Source organism: Taudactylus pleione, unplaced genomic scaffold, assembly GCF_031769625.1.
Source record: "Taudactylus pleione unplaced genomic scaffold, aTauple2 ptg000392l, whole genome shotgun sequence".
NCBI classification, from domain to species: domain Eukaryota; kingdom Metazoa; phylum Chordata; class Amphibia; order Anura; family Myobatrachidae; genus Taudactylus; species Taudactylus pleione.
Window position 1 is genome coordinate 4,362,608 of NW_028284793.1, and position 22,629 is coordinate 4,385,236.

Sequence of the window (22,629 nt, forward strand, 5' to 3'; positions counted from 1 at the left end):
AGCAGAGACGTGTACTTTCAGAGATGCTAGGTGGAGCCCTAGATCTAATCCAGCCTGCAGAAAGGCAAGTATTCTAGAAACCTTAAAAACTTGAGGGTCATAGTTTCTAGGAGCACACCACTAGAAATATGCATGCCATATTCGGTGATAAATCCTGGCTGAGGCCAGTTTATATGCTTTGAGCATAGTCTGGACCACAGAGCTGGAAAATCCCTTAGCTGTTAGGAGGGATGTCTCAAGAGCCAAGCCGTTAAAGACAGACAGGCTAGGTCCGGATGTAGACATGGACCCTGAGACAACGTCTACTCGTAGAGGAAGTTGAAGAGGAACGTCTATGAGAGACTCTGAAGATCGGAGTACGAATGGCGTCGGGGCCAAGCCGGAGCTATGAACAGGACTGTGCCCCCTTCCTGCTTGAACTTCCAAGGAAGTCGAAGGAAGCAGGGATATTGGGGGAAAGAGGTATGCTAAATTTAAGGTCTATTTCACTGACAAGGCATCCACGAAGACTGCATTGGGATCCCTTCTCCTGGTTCCATATACTGGAAGTTTGTTGTTGTGTCTTGAGGTCATGAGATCCACATCCGGCAGACCCCATTTGTCCACCAGGAGCTGAAAGACTTCTGGGTGTAGAGACCACTCTCCTGCATGCACGTCTTGACGGCTGAGTAAATGTGCTTCCCAATTGAGAACTCCTGGCATGAACACCACGGAGACGGCTGGGAAATGGCGTTCGGTCCATGTGAGAATGTGGGACACTTCTGCCATTGCTGCCAGACTCCGAGTGCCTCCTTAGTGATTGAGGTAGGCCACTGCCATGGCGTTGTCGGACTGTACTTGTACTGGCCTGCCCTGAAGAATATCCTGAGCCAGCATGAGCACTCTGTATATAGCTCAAAGTTCCAAGTAATTGATTTGTAACTCTGCCTCGAACGGGTCCAACAGCCCTGGAAGGAGTGTTGGCCGGTCACTGCACCACACCCTCGGAGACTTGCATCCGTGGTGAGGAGAGCCCAGTCCGGAATTCAAAAGGGGTGACCCTTGTCTAAATGGAATGTCTGTAGCCACCAGGCTAGGGACAGGCGAACATCTGCCTATTGTCTTGGATCGAAGTAGATGGGGTAGCCCGTTCCACCTCGAGAGGATCATGTGTTGAAGGGGCTTGGAGTGAAACTGAGCAAACTCCACCATTTCGAAAGTGGACACCATTGATCCCAATGTCTGCATTGCAGCATGAATTGACACTCGGCAACTGCATTTTGAGTGATTGAGGTGTGATTTTCATTCGATTTGTATTCAATTTTGCTTTTGGGTATTTACTAAAGACCAAATCGAATGTAAAATCGAATTTCAAATCGAATTTTAGTCAAATCGGCCTCAAATCGAACATCGGTAAAACATTAGTACTTTTACAAAACACAAAACCCTTATTTACTATCATTCGATTTGAAATCGACCGCAAAATCAGACTTCAAATCGAATTTCAAATCCCCAAATGAATAGACCTGCTTCATGCTTTCGATTTGAGAATGAGCATGTCGGATTGACACAGATACATGCAGACATCAGTGAGATGCCTGCATGTATCTCACTGTAAAAAGTAAATAAAGAGTTAAAAGTTAAAAAAAAATGACGTGAGGTCCCCCCCCCAAAACAGAACCAGCCCCGGACTGTTCAAACCCAGTTCTGGTTGACTAAGTACAGGGAAAAAACTGCGTAGGGTCTCCCTGCACTCTGTACAACCAGCACTGGGCTATGGGAACCACGGCTGGTTCTGGAATTACAGAGAAAAATTTGCGTAGGGTTTCCCTGTTATTCACAGAACCAGCCCTGGACCCGTTCTAACGGGGGACTGATGACACACACAGGGGAGCACTATCACCGGGCCCCCCAGCCGCAGAATCAGCCCTGTCAGCTAGTCAGACCAGGCCAGGGATCCCAGGGGAGTTGTAGACCCCTCCAGTAAAGGGGTCTCCCTCTCCACGGCACCCCTAGCCTAGGCTGATAGCAGGGGGCTATCCCCGCCACCTCTGGGCGGTGGGTGGCGGGTTGATTGTGTTAGTGTAGTGTAAAAATAGAAGAATAAAAACATTTGTCTTTAAAGTAGAACTGCAGGTCCCAGCAAGCCTCCCCTGCACCCCGCATGTTGGTACTTGGAGAGCCACAAGTACCAGCATGCGGTGCATTAAGGGCCCACTGGGACCTGTAGTTCTCCTGTAAAGAAATGTTGAAAGAAACACACACACACACCTTACACAGTATAAGTTTAATATATACATACAGTCAGGTGCATAAATATTGAGACATTGACAGAATTTTCATATTTTGGCCTCTATTCACCACCACAATGGCTTTGAAATAAAACAAACAAGATGTGCTTTAACTGCAGACTTTCAGATTTAATTTGAGGGTAATTACATCCAAATCAGGTGAACGGTGTAGGAATTACAATGGTTTCAATATGTGCCTCCCACTTTTTAAAGGACTAAAAGTAATGGGACAAACTAAACAATCCTAAATCTAACTTTCACTTTTTATGTTGCAAATCCTTTGCAGGCAATTGAAGTCTGGAACGCATAGACATATTTATGCACCTGACTGTACATACACACTCGCACAATACTCACCTATATTACCTCCAGTGGTCCCCTTGTCCATTAGCATCCATAGGTCTTCTTACAATAACAAAACGATAAAACCGGACCATCAAACTAAGCAATATTCATCCTAACCAGGCTGAATATTCCTTCCCGAATGAAGAACTCAGACGTGGCTTCCTCCTTTGTCTGTGAGCGTTCATTGGCTGAGAGAGGTCATGCCCCACCTCTCAGCCAATGAACGGCTCCCTCCATTGAACTTAATGGTGGGAGCCGCAGGGTAACTAAATTGAGTTCCCTTGAAGCATCAGGGGGAAAAGTCTCTTCTAGGGCCTCAGCCCAACTCCCAATGGCTTTTGCCACCCAGGCCGTAGCCCTAGCAGGACGAGTAATAGCTCCTGTAAGAGAGGTCATGGATTTGTTACAAGTTTCTATACGCCTATCTGTAGTCTCCGTCAAGGAGATTGCAGTATGAATGGGTAAGGTGGCATTGTTAACCAGACGTGTTACATGAGAATCCACTGCTGGGGAAACTTCCCATTTAATGCAATCCGTAGCCGGAAGAGGGTAAAAGAAACTTAAACGTTTTGGGATTTGAAACCTTTTGCCGGGCATATTCCATGCTTCACTCATGTGATCAGATAGCTGAGTGAGAGAACTCTGGTAAAACTACCTTCTGTTGTTTAAAAAGTGGTTGTTTTTTCTTAGTAGCTCTCACAAGAGCAGGTATATTTAATTTAGAGGGTGGCTCCTCATCTCCTGAGACGGAGTCAGAGTGAGAGAGGTCTACGTCTTCTGCCTCCCCAGATGATATATCAGAATCAGATAACTGGGTAAGAAGTTAACAATGCAAGTTTAGTAGTTTTAGTAGGTAAAGGCATTTGCTGATAAACTGTAGAGGTATTAGCCAAACTCTGTAAAGAGGTAGAATGTACGTCTACCCATGGTAGAGGCAAAGGATTTGCAGGGAGTACATGCTGTGGCCATCCCACTGGGGGGGCTACCACGAGGACTGCTAAGCGGTCCGCAATCTTTTTTTGTTTGTGGTCCGCAATCTTTGTCAGCACCTGAGAAAAGGCAGACCAGGGTGGGTCCTGAGGAGGAGACACCGGAGCTGAGGGGCCAGAGTCTGTGCAACAACTAGTACAAAGACCATCCTGAATGAGGTCCGCTGGGGCTAAGCAGGACTTACAAGACATCAGAGTAGGAGCGGCAGCATCAGGCTGCTTGTTATTCTTTCCTCAGACATAGCCACAAGAGTAATATAATACACAGTATGATACAGTGCAATGAACACCCTGCAGTATGTGTAATATGGCACAGTGTAGTGTGCAACCACGCTGTATAGTATATGACAGCCCTCATTAATATATAGGAGATGTGAGGTGCAATGAACCCCCTATACCTTAGTAAGTCAGGGTAAATTAGAATAAAGGGAAAGGTATAAGCTGACAGTATAGAATGTATAGATCAGCGCTAGTACAAGTCACATATAAACGCAGAGAAAAACTTTATTTATCTGCAATTGGCACAACAATCAACTACACAAACCGCAGTGACTGGTAGAATATAGTGTTGTTTAACCTGGCCAGTGGGAAAGGTATACAGGGAGACTGGACCCAGCGTTCCTGGAGACCTGTGAAGCAGAAAATGTCTGCAATGCGTCTTTGAGGAGGGAGGAGCAGCTCAGGGAATGACTAGACAGCAGTGGAATGGCGCCCTGAGCTGGGGGAGGGGTGACAGGGAGAGCGCCTTCTTGCTGTGCTGACGATAACCACCGGGTCCCCTGGCCTGTAAATATGCCTCTGCGCCAGTATAATAATGCCCCGGTGGTCTAGTGGAGTCGTAGGCACACCAGTGTCCACATGAGCACCTCTGGTCCATCTCCTGAGCCCGGAGGCTAGACTGCGCAAAGACGCGGGCCCCCAAGAGCTGTCACAGCGCCGCAGAGGGGTGATGGAGCAGCACAGATGTTTCCAAAACACTACAAATAAAAATTAAATCATAAAAATAAGCTTGGTCAGCTTGAAGTAGCCCCACTGTTAAAAATGGTGACCTAGCTCCTGCCCTACACCAACAAAACTGAGTTGCCCTCAGGCAGTGGGCAGACTATAGGGGGAAGGACCGGAACATCCTGGAATTGAAAAGCTTTGCTGTTGGTGTCCGGTCCTCCAATGTCCCACCTACACCCCATTGTCTCCCTGTGGAGCCCTATGGAAAGAAATGTAATTAAAGAGATTTTCCAATGTTTCTTTTCATACATCTATAAAAAGTTGGAATAACTACTTTTACCATTCATCTACAAGTTAAAATATCCCTCTACCATTAATACAACACCTCCACATACCTGTCCCACATCATTTACACCCCCACATACTTTTCTCACATCATTTACACCTCCACATACCTGTCCCACATCATTTACATCTCCACATTCCTGTCCCACATCATTTACACCCATATACCTGTCCCACATCATTTACACCTCCACATGCCTGTCCCACATCATTTACATCTCCACATGCCTGTCCCACATCATTTACACCCCCACATACCTGTCCCACATCATATACACTCCCATATACCTGTCCCACATCATTTACACCTCCACATGCCTGTCCCAAATCATTTACACCTCCACATACCTGTCCCACATCATTTACACCTCCACATACCTGTCCCACATCATTTACATCTCCACATGCGTGTCCCACATCATTTACACCACCACAGACCTGTCCCACATCATTAACACCTCCACATATCTGTCCCACATCATTTACATCTCCACATGCGTGTCCCACATCATTTACACCACCACAGACCTGTCCCACATCATTAACACCTCCACATACCTGTCCCACATCATTTACACCTCCACATACCTGTCCCACATCATTTACACCCCCACATACCTGTCCTGTATCATTTACATCTCCACATGCCTGTCCCACATAATTTACACCTCCACATACCTGTCCCACATCATTTACACCTCCACGTGCCTGTCCCACATCATTTACATCTCCACATACCTGTCCTGTATCATTTACATCTCCACATGCCTGTCCCACATCATTTACACCTCCACATACCTGTCCCACATCATTTACACCTCCACGTGCCTGTCCCACATCATTTACATCTCCACATGCCTGTCCTACATCATTTACACCACCACATACCTGTCCCACATCATTTACACCCCCACATACCTGTCCCACATCATTTACACCTCCACAAACCTGTCCCACATCATTTACATCTCCACATACCTGTCCTGTATCATTTACATCTCCACATGCCTGTCCCACATCATTTACACCTCCACATACCTGTCCCACATCATTTACACCTCCACGTGCCTGTCCCACATCATTTACATCTCCACATGCCTGTCCTACATCATTTACACCTCCACAAACCTGTCCCACATCATTTACATCTCCACATACCTGTCCTGTATCATTTACATCTCCACATGCCTGTCCCACATCATTTACACCTCCACATACCTGTCCCACATCATTTACACCTCCACGTGCCTGTCCCACATCATTTACATCTCCACATGCCTGTCCTACATCATTTACACCACCACATACCTGTCCCACATCATTTACATCTCCACATACCTGTCCCACATAGTTTACACCTCCACATTCCTGTCCCACATCATTTACATCTCCACATACCTGTCCTGTATCATTTACATCTCCACATGCCTGTCCCACATCATTTACACCTCCACATGCCTATCCCACATCATTTACACCTCCACATGCCTGTCCCACATCATTTACATCTCCACATACCTGTTCCACATCATTTACACCCCCACATATCTGTCCCATATATTTGCAGGTATATTTGCAAATGTATGTAAACCAATACCTCTGAATTTCTATTACCATGTAGGATTCAAGTATTTTTGATTTATCTGCAGTGTGCTGGGGGGCAATTTTCTTTTTTCTGTGTTCAGTGTAAATCCCGCCCTTTACAAGCACCTGTAATATATCATTAAGCTGGTTGAGCAACTACCATATTTTTTGCTTGCAGTTTGGAGGCATAAAGGGAGTCAGCATTAGGAGGAGGTGCTGATCCTTATAGTGCCATGTGGAGGTTTTTTGGGGTACCTCCAAGGTAAGTTAGCTCTCAGCTCATACATATACTGTTATCATACAGTATACCAATTTGTAATTATATGACCCAGAGTGGGTGCTACTATTATGTAGCAATAATTATTTTGTGGTGAGCGTTTGGGAGTGAGGCCCCCGGGGTTGTTCTGGCTGGACCTTTCTCATGGCATCACCACTTAATTCACATAGAATATTTTTTTCACTTCTCTATTCGTTTGTATATTATTTATGTCATTTTAATTCTTTTACATTTCATTAACACTTATTGATTTATCCTTACACATCTATTCTTTTACACTTCACTATCACCTTTTTCCCCTTTTCATGTGATGCCCTGGGGATGGTCCTTGGCTGGAATTTTTTGGGGTGCCTTGCTTCTCAGACGTGAACTCCTTAATGTTAGGGACGCTGGTATAGAGGAGCCTTGATGTCGGCCCAGCGCTTATTCATATATTAGCAAATGTATGTAAACCAATACCTCTGAATTTCTATTATCATGTAGGATTCAAGTATTTTTGATTTATCTGCAGTGTGCTGGGGGGAAATTTTATTTTTTCTGTGTTCAGTGTAACAAGCACCTGTAATATATCATTAACCTGGTTGAGCAACTACCATATTTATTGCTTGCAATTTTTTATCTCCACATACCTGTCCCACATCATTTACACCTGCACATACCTCTCCCACATCATTTACGTCTCCACATACCTGTCCCAAATCATTTACATCTCCACATGCCTGACCCACATCATTTACAACCCCACATACCTGTCCCACATCAATTACACCGCCACATACCTGTCCCAAATCATTTACACCTCCACATGCCTGTCCCACATCATTTACATCTCCACATATCTGTCCCATATCATTTACACCTCCACATGCCTGTCCCACATCATTTACATCTCCACATGCCTGTCCCAAATCATTTACACCACCACATACCTGTCCAAATCATTTACATCTCCACATACCTGTCCCAAATTATTTACATCTCCACATACCTGTCCCACATAATTTACATCTCCACGTACCTGACCCAAATCATTTACACCTCCACATGCCTGTCCCACATCATTTACATCTCCACATACCTGTCCCACATCATTTACATCTCCACATGCATGTCCCCCATCATTTACACCTCCACATACCTGTCCCACATCATTTACACCCCCACATACCTGTCCTGTATCATTTACATCTCCACATGCCTGTCCCACATCATTCACACCCCCACATACCTGTCCCACATCATTTACATCTCCACATACCTGTCCTGTATCATTTACATCTCCACATGCCTGTCCCACATCACTTACACCTCCACGTGCCTGTCCCACATCATTTACACCTCCACATGCCTGTCCCAAATCATTTACATCTCCACATACCTGTCCCACATCATTTACATCTCCACATGTGTGTCCCACATCATTTACACCACTACATAGCTGTCCCACATCATTTACACCTCCACATACCTGTCCCACATCATTTACACCCCCACATACCTGTCCTGTATCATTTACATCTCCACATACCTGTCCCACATCATTTACATCTCCACATGCCTGTCCCACATCATTTATACCTCCACATAACTGTCCCACATCATTTATACCTCCACATGCCTGTCCCACATCATTTACGCCTCCACATGCCTGTCCCACATCATTTATACCTCCACATACCTGTCCCACATAATTTACATCTCCACATGCCTGTCCCACATCATTTACATCTCCACATACCTGTCCCACATCATTTACGCCTCCACATGCCTGTCCCACATCATTTATACCTCCACATGCCTGTCCCACATCATTTACATCTACACATGCCTGTCCCACATCATTTACATCTCCACATACCTGTCCCACATCATTTACGCCTCCACATACCTGTCCCACATCATTTACGCCTCCACATGCCTGTCCCACATCATTTACACCTCCACATACCTGTCCCACATCATTTACGCCTCCACATGCCTGTCCCACATCATTTACACCCCATATACCTGTCCCACATCATTTACACCTCCACATACCTGTCCCACATCATTTACGTCTCCACATACCTGTCCCACATCATTTACACCTCCACATACCTGTCCCACATCATTTACACCTCCACATACCTGTCCCATCTCATTTAACCCATTATTGAGATTTTTAGGGAAATTCACCTAAAAACTGACATTTATTGGCCACATTATTCTATTTAAACCCCTGCAAATGCAGGATCATTAATTGGGGGTGATATACCAGAGGTTCTGCACTGTGCCCTGACATTTTTACCTTAAAATAAAAATGTTCCCTAACTTTCACCTGTTCAGGGGTCTGCGCACAAAAAAACACTAATTTAGTGGGAAAATACAATGTGAGTTTGCAGTTGAATTGCAAATTTGTCCTGAAAAAGGCTCGCAGGACCCAACTCGCACCGAACTGAATTGACCACTTATAGTACACATGTAAAACAAAGTATTCAACACACCTAGGCAATTTTATGAACACGAATACACAGTAATCCTGTGGTTTAGTCCTTAGCAACCAATTAGATGGTTTATTTTATCTTCTTAATTTCTTAAATTACAGCTGGAATCTGATTGGTCTCTGCAGACACTATGGGGCTAATTCTGAGTTGCATGGAAAAGCAGCAGTGTGTATCAGAGGTCCCTCGTCTGCGAGCTTATGCAAATGAAATACAAACTCCTTCCCTTGTGTACATTCATACAGCCAAATGTGCAAGGCCTGGTCGCCCTCTATTAGCGGCCATGCACGCTGTAATAACGATAGGTGTGACCTTAAACGCCACCAACTGTCGCACCATTGAAATTTGCACCAGCCCTATGGCAGGTGCAGTCCCTCCATCTGACTTGACAAGGGCTTTCAATGCTTGCAGCTTGAATGAAGCCTCTTGCATTGACACGCCCACAATACTCCGACTGAATAGACCATTTTTGTGTGTACTAGTAGTCACCTCCTGGTCACCCCCAGGTGAGGGTGGTGCTGGCCTCCGATCCAAAAAACAGCGGCATGTCGTCCCCATTTTCTTGGAGTGCCGAGGCCAGGGCCTGCGTCTCTCAGTCAAACCTACTGACCTTGGCAACGGAGCTGCGATGGGCAATCAGGCTTAGTCACATGGTCGATGGTGTCACAAAAGATCCAATGCTGCATCTTAGGATGCACCACTCGGAAGAGTAATGCTGTCAGGAGGCGTCTTTTATATTCAGACACCTCCTGCTACATTAGCATATGTAAGCATCGTTGCTGCGTCCACAGTCGTGGAAGTGATGTTAACAGCATCCACCTCTGAATCAGGCCTTGTGTCTCTCTCTGAGAAATAACAGGTGTGAAAGAAGTGGTGACTGGATTTATGTGTACACTATCATTCAGAATCAGACATATCGATGATCCCGCACAGACTGTGGCATGTATTGGGCGGTGGCTATACAGATGCTGGCAGATATTCCTGCTAATGGGCGTTTTGTGGGATTGTCATAGGAGTGGTTTCTGACTCAGACCCATATTCGTGTACATTGGAGGCCGTACTCTGATGGAGATTCTGCACCTATCATGGGGCTGGTGCAAGTCCTGATGGTGCTTTCAATGGTTGTGACCGCAGCCACTCAGCCCTTCCTCATTCAAGTATACCAGATAAGGGCTGATACTAGCATTAGCATAAATTCGCAGGCGTGACCACAGCAAAAGACCCTAATATGGTCGTAGCAGCGTCCGATTCAGAATCAGCCCCATAGAACCACTTTATGATGTTGCACTTTTTTTTTACATTTTATTACAGCTATAATAGGTGACCTAAGCGTCTTCGAGCAATGCAGACATTGGAGTCACACTTTTATTTTCTTAATTTAAATGCTAAAGCACCCAGCACAGCCCATGATCTGTATAGAGATGTACAAAATTCCCCTGAAATGAAAATATCACTCGCATTGCTTACCTCAACTTCTTCTGACTGCATTAGGAGGTTGCATGGTGGTTTGACGGCTTTGGGCCGACTGGCAAACCAGTATGCGATGACTGCAGCAAAGGCACCTAATCCCACAAACGTGGCCGCTGGTACACTGTGGAAGAATCTGCTAAAGTCATCAAACTCCAGTAGCCTCAAACTCCGCAAGATTTCTTGTGCCTGCATCTTCTCAAGTATGGAAACGGCAAACTCTGCAGGATATGAGAAAGAGACCATAAATAATGACACAGGCTCAGATCAGGCTCACCAACATCACCACACTCACAATGAAAAGAGAATTGTGCTATAATAGCAAACACCAAAACGGCAACCAAGTATCTAATTCCAATGTACAGTTATGGCAAGAAAACTTTGAAATTTACATTGTTTTTAATATTTACATTTATATGTTTTATATAACATCTCTAAATTCTTAAAAATCATTTGGGGCAGATGCAAAGTCGGCATAATTCTTCTTCTTTATGTGCATAGAACTAAGGGCCGCAATGCTAATATTTACACAGTTGAGTGACTGGTCACGGCAGCACTGCGCACGCCTCAAGGTACCTTAGCGATTCTGCTTGCAGTGAGGATTTCTTTGCAAAGTGATTGATATTCAGGGACTGTTTGGGGGCAGTTATGGCAAAAATGCAGGTGTGTCGCAGCCATTTATGGGGAATGTCTTAGCATACAACTGTGATTGCGTACAAAGAAACCTTGGCGCCAGCATCTTCAATTCTGCGGTTATTCTGCGTGACAATAGGATTACTCTGATAGTCAATTACTGAAGGTTCTGTAACCACCGCTGTGTGTTTCCATGCACTTGCTGGGCTTTGCAAAGCCGCTGGTGGGCGTCTCAATTAATATCCAGATGGCTGCATGCATTAGCATATTTTCACACAGCAGCTGCGATTGCATTAGTGTACATGCGTTTGTATATAATGCTGCATCGCCCGTACTTACGCATGGTTATAGTGCATTCGTAGAGCGAAAACAGGAAAGATACACTCTGCAGACAGACTTGTGTTCAAGCCTGCATCTGTCCCATTTAGCTGCATAATATATTTTTCCAGGGAATGAGTTTAATTAGAAATACACATAAAAGAAATACAAGTTACCAATTTATTGCTGTCACTACCTTTTAATATATTGATGTGATCTTAGCTGAAATGTTTGAAACCTACTTTACAATTTTCAACAGTTTTGCCGTGGAATTTAAAACTGCAATGTATTACATTTATAACTCTCACTGCAGTGTATTACATTTATAACTCTCACTGCAATGTATTACATTTATAACTCTCACTGCAATGTATTACCTTTATAACTCTCACTGCTATGTATTACATTTATAACTCTCACTGCAGTGTATTACATTTATAACTCTCACTGCAATGTATTACCTTTATAACTCTCACTACTATGTATTACATTTATAACTCTCACTGCAGTGTATTACATTTATAACTCTCACTACTATGTATTACATTTATAACTCTCACTGCAGTGTATTACCTTTATAACTCTCACTACTATGTATTACATTTATGACTCTCACTGCAGTGTATTACCTTTATAACTCTCACTACTGTGTATTACATTTATAACTCTCACTACTATGTATGACATTTATAACTCTCACTGCAGTGTATTACATTTATAACTCTCACTGCAGTGTATTACCTTTATAACTCTCACTACTATGTATTACATTTATAACTCTCACTGCAGTGTATTACATTTATAACTCTCACTGCAGTGTATTACCTTTATAACTCTCACTACTATGTATTACATTTATAACTCTCACTGCAGTGTATTACATTTATAACTCTCACTGCAGTGTATTACATTTATAACTCTCACTGCAGTGTATTACCTTTATAACTCTCACTACTATGTATTACATTTATAACTCTCACTACTATGTATTACATTTATAACTCTCACTACTATATATTACATTTATAACTCTCACTACTATGTATGACATTTATAACTCTCACTACTATGTATTACCTTTATAACTCTCACTACTATGTATTACCTTTATAACTCTCACTACTATGTATTACATTTATAACTCTCACTACTATGTATTACCTTTATAACTCTCACTACTATGTATTACATTTATAACTCTCACTACTATGTATTACCTTTATAACTCTCACTACTATGTATTACCTTTATAACTCTCACTACTATGTATTACATTTATAACTCTCACTACTATGTATTACATTTATAACTCTCACTACTATGTATTACATTTATAACTCTCACTACTATGTATTACATTTATAACTCTCACTACTATGTATGACATTTATAACTCTCACTGCAGTGTATTACATTTATAACTCTCACTACTATGTATTACATTTATGACTCTCACTGCAGTGTATTACCTTTATAACTCTCACTACTATGTATTACATTTATAACTCTCACTACTATGTATGACATTTATAACTCTCACTGCAGTGTATTACCTTTATAACTCTCACTACTATGTATTACATTTATAACTCTCACTACTATGTATTACCTTTATAACTCTCACTACTATGTATTACATTTATAACTCTCACTGCAGTGTATTACATTTATAACTCTCACTACTATGTATTACATTTATAACTCTCACTGCAGTGTATTACATTTATAACTCTCACTACTATGTATTACATTTATAACTCTCACTGCAGTGTATTACCTTTATACCTCTCACTACTATGTATTACATTTATAACTCTCACTGCAGTGTATTAACTTTATAACTCTCACTACTATGTATTACATTTATAACTCTCACTGCAGTGTATTACATTTATAACTCTCACTACTATGTATTACATTTATAACTCTCACTGCAGTGTATTACCTTTATAACTCTCACTACTATGTATTACATTTATAACTCTCACTGCAATGTGTTACATTTATAACTCTCACTACTATGTATTACATTTATAACTCTCACTGCAGTGTATTACATTTATGACTCTCACTGCAACGTATTACCTTTATAACTCTCACTACTATGTATTACATTTATAACTCTCACTGCAGTGTATTACATTTATAACTCTCACTACTATGTATTACATTTATAACTCTCACTGCAATGTATTACCTTTATAACTCTCACTACTATGTATGACATTTATAACTCTCACTGCAGTGTATGACATTTATGACTCTCACTGCAACGTATTACCTTTATAACTCTCACTACTATGTATTACATTTATAACTCTCACTACTATGTATTACATTTATAACTCTCACTGCAGTGTATTACATTTATAACTCTCACTGCAACGTATTACCTTTATAACTCTCACTACTATGTATGACATTTATAACTCTCACTGCAATGTATTACATTTATAACTCTCACTGCAATGTATTACATTTATAACTCTCACTACTATGTATTACCTTTATAACTGTCACTACTATGTATTACATTTATAACTCTCACTGCAGTGTATTACATTTATAACTCTCACTACTATGTATTACCTTTATAACTCTCACTACTATGTATGACATTTATAACTCTCACTGCAGTGTATTACATTTATGACTCTCACTGCAACGTATTACCTTTATAACTCTCACTGCAGTGTATTACATTTATAACTCTCACTGCAATGTATTACATTTATAACTCTCACTACTATGTATTACATTTATAACTCTCACTACTATGTATTACCTTTATAACTCTCACTGCAATGTATTACCTTTATAACTCTCACTACTATATATTACCTTTATAACTCTCACTACTATGTATTACCTTTATAACTCTCACTACTATGTATGACATTTATAACTCTCACTGCTATGTATTACCTTTATAACTCTCACTGCTATGTATTACATTTATAACTCTCACTACTATGTATTACCTTTATAACTCTCACTACTATGTATTACATTTATAACTCTCACTACTATGTATTACATTTATAACTCTCACTACTATGTATTACCTTTATAACTCTCACTACTATGTATTACATTTATAACTCTCACTGCTATGTATTACCTTTATAACTCTCACTACTATGTATGACATTTATAACTCTCACTGCAATGTATTACATTTATAACTCTCACTGCAATGTATTACATTTATAACTCTCACTACTATGTATTACCTTTATAACTCTCACTACTATGTATTACATTTATAACTCTCACTGCAGTGTATTACATTTATAACTCTCACTACTATATATTACCTTTATAACTCTCACTACTATGTATGACATTTATAACTCTCACTGCAACGTATTACCTTTATAACTCTCACTGCAGTGTATTACATTTATAACTCTCACTGCAATGTATTACATTTATAACTCTCACTACTATGTATTACATTTATAACTCTCACTACTATGTATTACCTTTATAACTCTCACTGCAATGTATTACCTTTATAACTCTCACTACTATGTATTACCTTTATAACTCTCACTACTATGTATTACCTTTATAACTCTCACTACTATGTATTACCTTTATAACTCTCACTACTATGTATGACCTTTATAACTCTCACTGCTATGTATTACCTTTATAACTCTCACTACTATGTATTACCTTTATAACTCTCACTACTATGTATTACATTTATAACTCTCACTACTATGTATTACATTTATAACTCTCACTACTATGTATTACCTTTATAACTCTCACTACTATGTATTACATTTATAACTCTCACTACTATGTATTACATTTATAACTCTCACTGCAATGTATTACCTTTATAACTCTCACTACTATGTATTACATTTATAACTCTCACTACTATATATTACATTTATAACTCTCACTGCAATGTATTACCTTTATGACTCTCACTACTATGTATTACATATATAACTCTCACCGCAATGTATTACCTTTATAACTCTCACTACTATGTATTACATTTATAACTCTCATTGCAATGTATTACCTTTATGACTCTCACTGCAATGTATTACATTTATAACTCTCACTGCAATGTATTACCTTTATAACTCTCACTACTATGTATTACCTTTATAACTCTCACTGCAATGTATTACCTTTATAACTCTCACTGCAATGTATTATATTTATAACTCTCACTGCAATGTATTGCCTTTATAACTCTCACTGCTATGTATTACATTTATAACTCTCACTACTATGTATTACATTTATAACTCTCACTACTATGTATTACATTTATAACTCTCACTGCAGTGTATTACATTTATGACTCTCACTGCAACGTATTACCTTTATAACTCTCACTACTATGTATTACATTTATAACTCTCACTGCAGTGTATTACATTTATAACTCTCACTACTATGTATTACATTTATAACTCTCACTGCAATGTATTACCTTTATAACTCTCACTACTATGTATGACATTTATAACTCTCACTGCAGTGTATTACATTTATGACTCTCACTGCAACGTATTACCTTTATAACTCTCACTACTATGTATTACATTTATAACTCTCACTACTATGTATTACATTTATAACTCTCACTGCAGTGTATTACATTTATGACTCTCACTGCAACGTATTACCTTTATAACTCTCACTACTATGTATTACATTTATAACTCTCACTGCAGTGTATTACATTTATAACTCTCACTACTATGTATTACCTTTATAACTCTCACTACTATGTATGACATTTATAACTCTCACTGCAATGTATTACATTTATAACTCTCACTGCAATGTATTGCATTTATAACTCTCACTACTATGTATTACCTTTATAACTCTCACTACTATGTATTACATTTATAACTCTCACTGCAGTGTATTACATTTATAACTCTCACTACTATGTATTACCTTTATAACTCTCACTACTATGTATGACATTTATAACTCTCACTGCAGTGTATTACATTTATGACTCTCACTGCAACGTATTACCTTTATAACTCTCACTGCAGTGTATTACATTTATAACTCTCACTGCAATGTATTACATTTATAACTCTCACTACTATGTATTACATTTATAACTCTCACTACTATGTATTACCTTTATAACTCTCACTGCAATGTATTACATTTATAACTCTCACTACTATGTATTACCTTTATAACTCTCACTACTATGTATTACCTTTATAACTCTCACTACTATGTATTACCTTTATAACTCTCACTACTATGTATGACATTTATAATTCTCACTGCTATGTATTACCTTTATAACTCTCACTACTATGTATTACATTTATAACTCTCACTACTATGTATTACCTTTATAACTCTCACTACTATGTATTACATTTATAACTCTCACTACTATGTATTACATTTATAACTCTCACTACTATGTATTACCTTTATAACTCTCACTACTATGTATTACATTTATAACTCTCACTGCAATGTATTACCTTTATAACTCTCACTACTATGTATTACATTTATAACTCTCACTACTATGTATTACATTTATAACTCTCACTGCAATGTATTACCTTTATGACTCTCACTACTATGTATTACATATATAACTCTCACCGCAATGTATTACCTTTATAACTCTCACTACTATGTATTACATTTATAACTCTCATTGCAATGTATTACCTTTATGACTCTCACTGCAATGTATTACATTTATAACTCTCACTGCAATGTATTACCTTTATAACTCTCACTACTATGTATTACCTTTATAACTCTCACTGCAATGTATTACCTTTATAACTCTCACTGCAATGTATTACATTTATAACTCTCACTGCAATGTATTGCCTTTATAACTCTCACTGCAATGTATTACATTTATAACTCTCACTACTATGTATTAAATTTATAACTCTCACTGCAATGTATTACCTTTATAACTCTCACTGCAATGTATTACCTTTATAACTCTCACTACTATGTATTACCTTTATAACTCTCACTGCAATGTATTACCTTTATAACTCTCACTGCAATGTATTACATTTATAACTCTCACTACTATGTATTACATTTATAACTCTCACTGCAGTGTATTTCCTTTATGACTCTCACTACTATGTATTACATTTATAACTCTCACCACAATGTATTGCCTTTATAACTCTCACTGCAATGTATTACCTTTATAACTCTCACTGCAATGTATTACCTTTATATCTCTCAATGCAATGTATTACATTTATAACTCTCACTGCAATGTATTGCCTTTATAACTCTCACTGCTATGTATTACCTTTATAACTCTCACTGCAATGTATTACCTTTATAACTCTCACTGCAATGTATTACATTTATAACTCTCACTACTATGTATTACATTTATAACTCTCACTGCAGTGTATTTCCTTTATGACTCTCACTACTATGTATTAAATTTATAACTCTCACCACAATGTATTGCCTTTATAACTCTCACTGCAATGTATTACCTTTATATCTCTCAATGCAATGTATTACATTTATAACTCTCACTGCAATGTATTGCCTTTATAACTCTCACTGCAATGTATTACATTTATAACTCTCACTACTATGTATTACCTTTATAACTCTCACTGCAATGTATTACCTTTATAACTCTCACTGCAATGTATTACCTTTATAACTCTCACTGCAATGTATTACATTTATAACTCTCACTGCAATGTATTTCATTTATGACTCTCACTGCAATATATTACCTTTATGACTCTCACTACTATGTATTAAATTTATAACTCTCACTGCAATGTATTACCTTTATAACTCTCACTGCAATGTATTACCTTTATAACTCTCACTACTATGTATTACCTTTATAACTCTCACTGCAATGTATTACCTTTATAACTCTCACTGCAATGTATTACATTTATAACTCTCACTACTATGTATTACCTTTATAACTCTCACTGCAATGTATTACATTTATAACTCTCACTGCAATGTATTTCCTTTATGACTCTCACTGCAATATATTACCTTTATGACTCTCACTACTATGTATTAAATTTATAACTCTCACTGCAATGTATTACCTTTATAACTCTCACTGCAATGTATTACATTTATAACTCTCACTGCTATGTATTACCTTTATAACTCTCACTGCAATGTATTACCTTTATAACTCTCACTACTATGTATTAAATTTATAACTCTCACTGCAATGTATTACCTTTATAACTCTCACTACTATGTATTACATTTATAACTCTCACTGCAGTGTATTACATTTATAACTCTCACTGCAATGTATTACATTTATAACTCTCACTGCAATGTATTACATTTATAACTCTCACTGCAATGTATTGCCTTTATAACTCTCACTGCAATGTATTGCCTTTATAACTCTCACTGCAGTGTATTACCTTTATATCTCTCAATGCAAGCAGCAGAAAATATGCAGATGTTTAGTGGTTTGCAAAAAGAATAAAGATAAAAGTAACACAATCCTGAATATTGTACTAAATTTTATGCATCTATTTCATGATAAAGTTGGTTGCTTCTTATTTTATTATTAGTGTTAAATCATAATAAAAGAAATACGGTATAGATGAAATAATCGATAAACCCCAAATGAGCTCTTTATTAGGTGCACTGAAGAGAAATCAATGTTATAACAAAAATCGCATTGTATCCTCGCTGACATCAATAGACTGAGGCGGATTCTGAGTGACTGCTTTAGTATCTTTTGTCGTAGTCACATCTGTGACTTTATGCTAATGCTAGTATCAGCCCTTCCCCTGGTGTACAGCCATGCGTCTGACTTGGCAAGGACTGACACGCCTGCTTTGTGAGTCTTTAGATGCAGCAATTTCGCTTGGAAGGGGGCAAATTTAGTGCTCAATATTATTGGATGCCCACTCCCCCCATCCTGCAGACTTCTGGAAGACTCCTTCCCCTCCAGCTACCTGTTTTTGGGCTTATTGTGGGCTTATATCGTGGGTTAAGAACTTCCTCTTCCAGGATTGCACATGTGATAGTTTCTGAGACCACTACACACTAGGCGATCCGGTGCCTGACCGCCCAATATACCAGCTCCTGCCGCATCCCGCTGCATGGGGTAGTCAGCCGCATCGTCAGGTTGGCCTGTATGAAGGGCTGACCTGGCGATGCGGCTGACGACCCCACGGGAGCGCACACCGCATGACATAGTGTGTACACAGTTGACGATTTTAACAATTTATTGTTCCGAGCTATGGGATACCGGGTTCGCAGCACCCCTCATGCTCCAATAGAAATCCACGTTTAAGGGCCTGATTCACTATGGATTGCAATATTGCGTATACACACAGTTCAACTGCGATAGAATGCTAATACACTGCGATCGCAATGCAAAGTGAGCACTACATAAAGACGCCTACTTTACATTGCACACATCCGTAATACTTGCACAAGCTCTGACCTTACTCAGGAATTGCTAACAGCCACGCATGCTATGAATCCTCAGAGTACGTATGGCACTGCAGTGTCTAATTTATGCACGACCCTGCAACGGCGTGCAAACACGCCTGCACGTCTGCGTTTCCCAGACCACCACCCATCACACCCGCAAACGGTGCTTCCTGTCAATCACTCTGAGGGGGTCTGCGTAGCCTTTGCGATCGCAGTCCTGATCGCAATAGCTAGTTAGCGTACACTCATTGCAATGCATGCGCAGAGCGCAACAATCGGCCGATTACATGTGTAATTGTAGTTGCGTACGGTTATGAATCAGAAACACAGATTGCAAGTAGGGGCCTGGTCCCCATTCTGAACTCCAAAAAGTTGGGAGGTATGCTTTTCTTCATATAATAATAATAAGTGTGACATCATTGGGTAATGTATGCATAAGACAGCAATTAAATGTATAAAATAGGCTTCTTACTTTTCACAAAAAAAAAAAAGATAAACAAGAGAGCACCAATCTGTTCCTGAAACGTTAATATTTATTTTTATTGTGTAATAATGTAATATGTCTATATATGAAGAGTGTAAAGGTGCCTTAATAAGACATCTCCCACTGTAGCAGAATGACCTGTGAAAGGTATATGACTGTTATTTTGCTCTCTTATTCCACTTTCTACCATTTAGAAAAACTACGGTAGCTAAACCCATCAATATAACAAATGTACATACTGTAAGTAACAGAACGTACTAACATATTGTACACATGTATCAAGCCTACAATTATACATCTACTATTATATTCCAAACAACAAAATCCCTATCATCCGCTAGTACATAGAAATTAAATGTGATGGAGTCTCTTCGCTTTTCACATAATCCTGGTACCAAGCCTTGAATTGACGGATAAATTACAATATAGTCATTGTCTCAATGCCTTCAAAAACCTCTTTGTTAAAATAACATACTGCATTAGATGGCTGATATCAAAACAACTAAAGTCATGTACAAAAAGGCCCAAGTCATTCTCTGATGGGAAATCATTAACCATTTACTTTGCACAATGTCGTAGAATTATCCATAACATCCATACATAGGGAAGGACAAGTAGACAATGGGCCTGATTCAGATGTGGACACTATGTCAATGTTCACGCAGTTGAGTGATTATCGGTGAACTGCGCATGCAGCTTAGCCGCAATACCCTCTGCAGCGATTGAATTGCGATGAAATGCGACTACGGTTGTAGAGAGGGTTTATTCACAAGTGACTCACAGACAGAGGCTGTTTTGTGGTAGGTAACAGGGAGTGGCGGCAAAAACGCGAATGTGTCATGACCGTTTGCGGGGCATGTATCTGCCCACATCTGTGATCCCGTACACAGAAAATATGCTGCCAGGGTCTCAGTTTTCAGTGCCATCGGCCATTCTATGTGACCATTGGGTTACTCACATGGTCGATTATCGAATGATCTGCGACCACTCAATAGCCATAAGCATAATTTTACACAGCAGTTGCATACACATCTGATTCAGGTCTATGCCTACAACTGACAAACAAACAGTTCAACAGCCACAGATGATTGAATGACCCTTCTTGCCAGACATTCAGAACTTAGGGGTTGGTGTACAATATCACGCAGTGAAATAAGTGAAAAATTTAATCATTTGAGTAGTTGCCCATATCAACCAATCAGCTTCGAAGAAGCATTTAGCAAGTACATTCTATAAAATTATAGATGCTGATTAGTTGCTATGGGCATATTCTTATTGCCCATAGTTGGTGATCACTTCACACAGCCATACAGTACCTTCTGTCACCAGTTAATGACTCTGGGCCTGATTCAGAGCCGGACACTCTGACCAGAGCGCTCGCTCTGAATCAGGGCCCTCCTACCTCAACTTGGAGCGGCCTCTTGGACGCTCGCATAGCTGTGGGTTACCACCCACAGCTATAGCGAGCTACCATGATGATGGTCGCGATGGTCAAGACCATCGCGACCATCGGGCTTGCGGCGAGACCCTTGCGGTAGGGTCTCGTTGCCGCAAGCCCTGGAGTGATTTTGGCTCTATCAGAGCCAAAATCACTCCCACTGACATCACTAGTGATGTCAGTGGGGCCGGACCCAGACGGAATGCCTCCGTCTGGCAGCCACGCCCCCGGCACGCCCACCAAAGGGGGCGTGCTGTCACTCACCATCGACAGCACGCCCCCTTTGGTGCGAGACCCCAAGCGACGGCTACCCCGTCGCTCGCCGGGTCCCGCGCATGCGCACGACAGAGCTCCCTCCGTCGTCCGCATGCGCATTTGGGTACCATCGACCCGCTTGCGAGCGTCCAGCGCTCGCGAGCGGGTCTGAATGAGACCCTCTGTGCCTACATAGTATACCTGTAATAGTTAGTGCCTACATAATATACCTGTAACAGATGGAACGTTATTTGCGATGCACAAAGGGCCTGATTCAGACCCACTCGCAAGCGGCTGTCTGCTCTGCGCATGCGCACGACGGCGGGAGCTCCGTCGTGC

At 40.2% G+C, this 22,629-nt stretch overlaps 1 protein-coding gene across 3 annotated transcripts in view; it reads right to left on the bottom strand.

Moving 5' to 3' along the window:
- Nucleotides 1-22,629, bottom strand: part of ACSL6 (acyl-CoA synthetase long chain family member 6) — a 247,181-nt gene that overhangs the window by 118,310 nt on the left and 106,242 nt on the right. For all 3 annotated transcript variants that reach the window (XM_088446003.1, XM_088446002.1, XM_088446001.1), the window contains exon 2: nt 10,703-10,923. In XM_088446003.1, the coding sequence (XP_088302129.1) occupies nt 10,703-10,923 (221 nt within the window). The remainder of the gene's footprint in view (nt 1-10,702; nt 10,924-22,629) is intronic.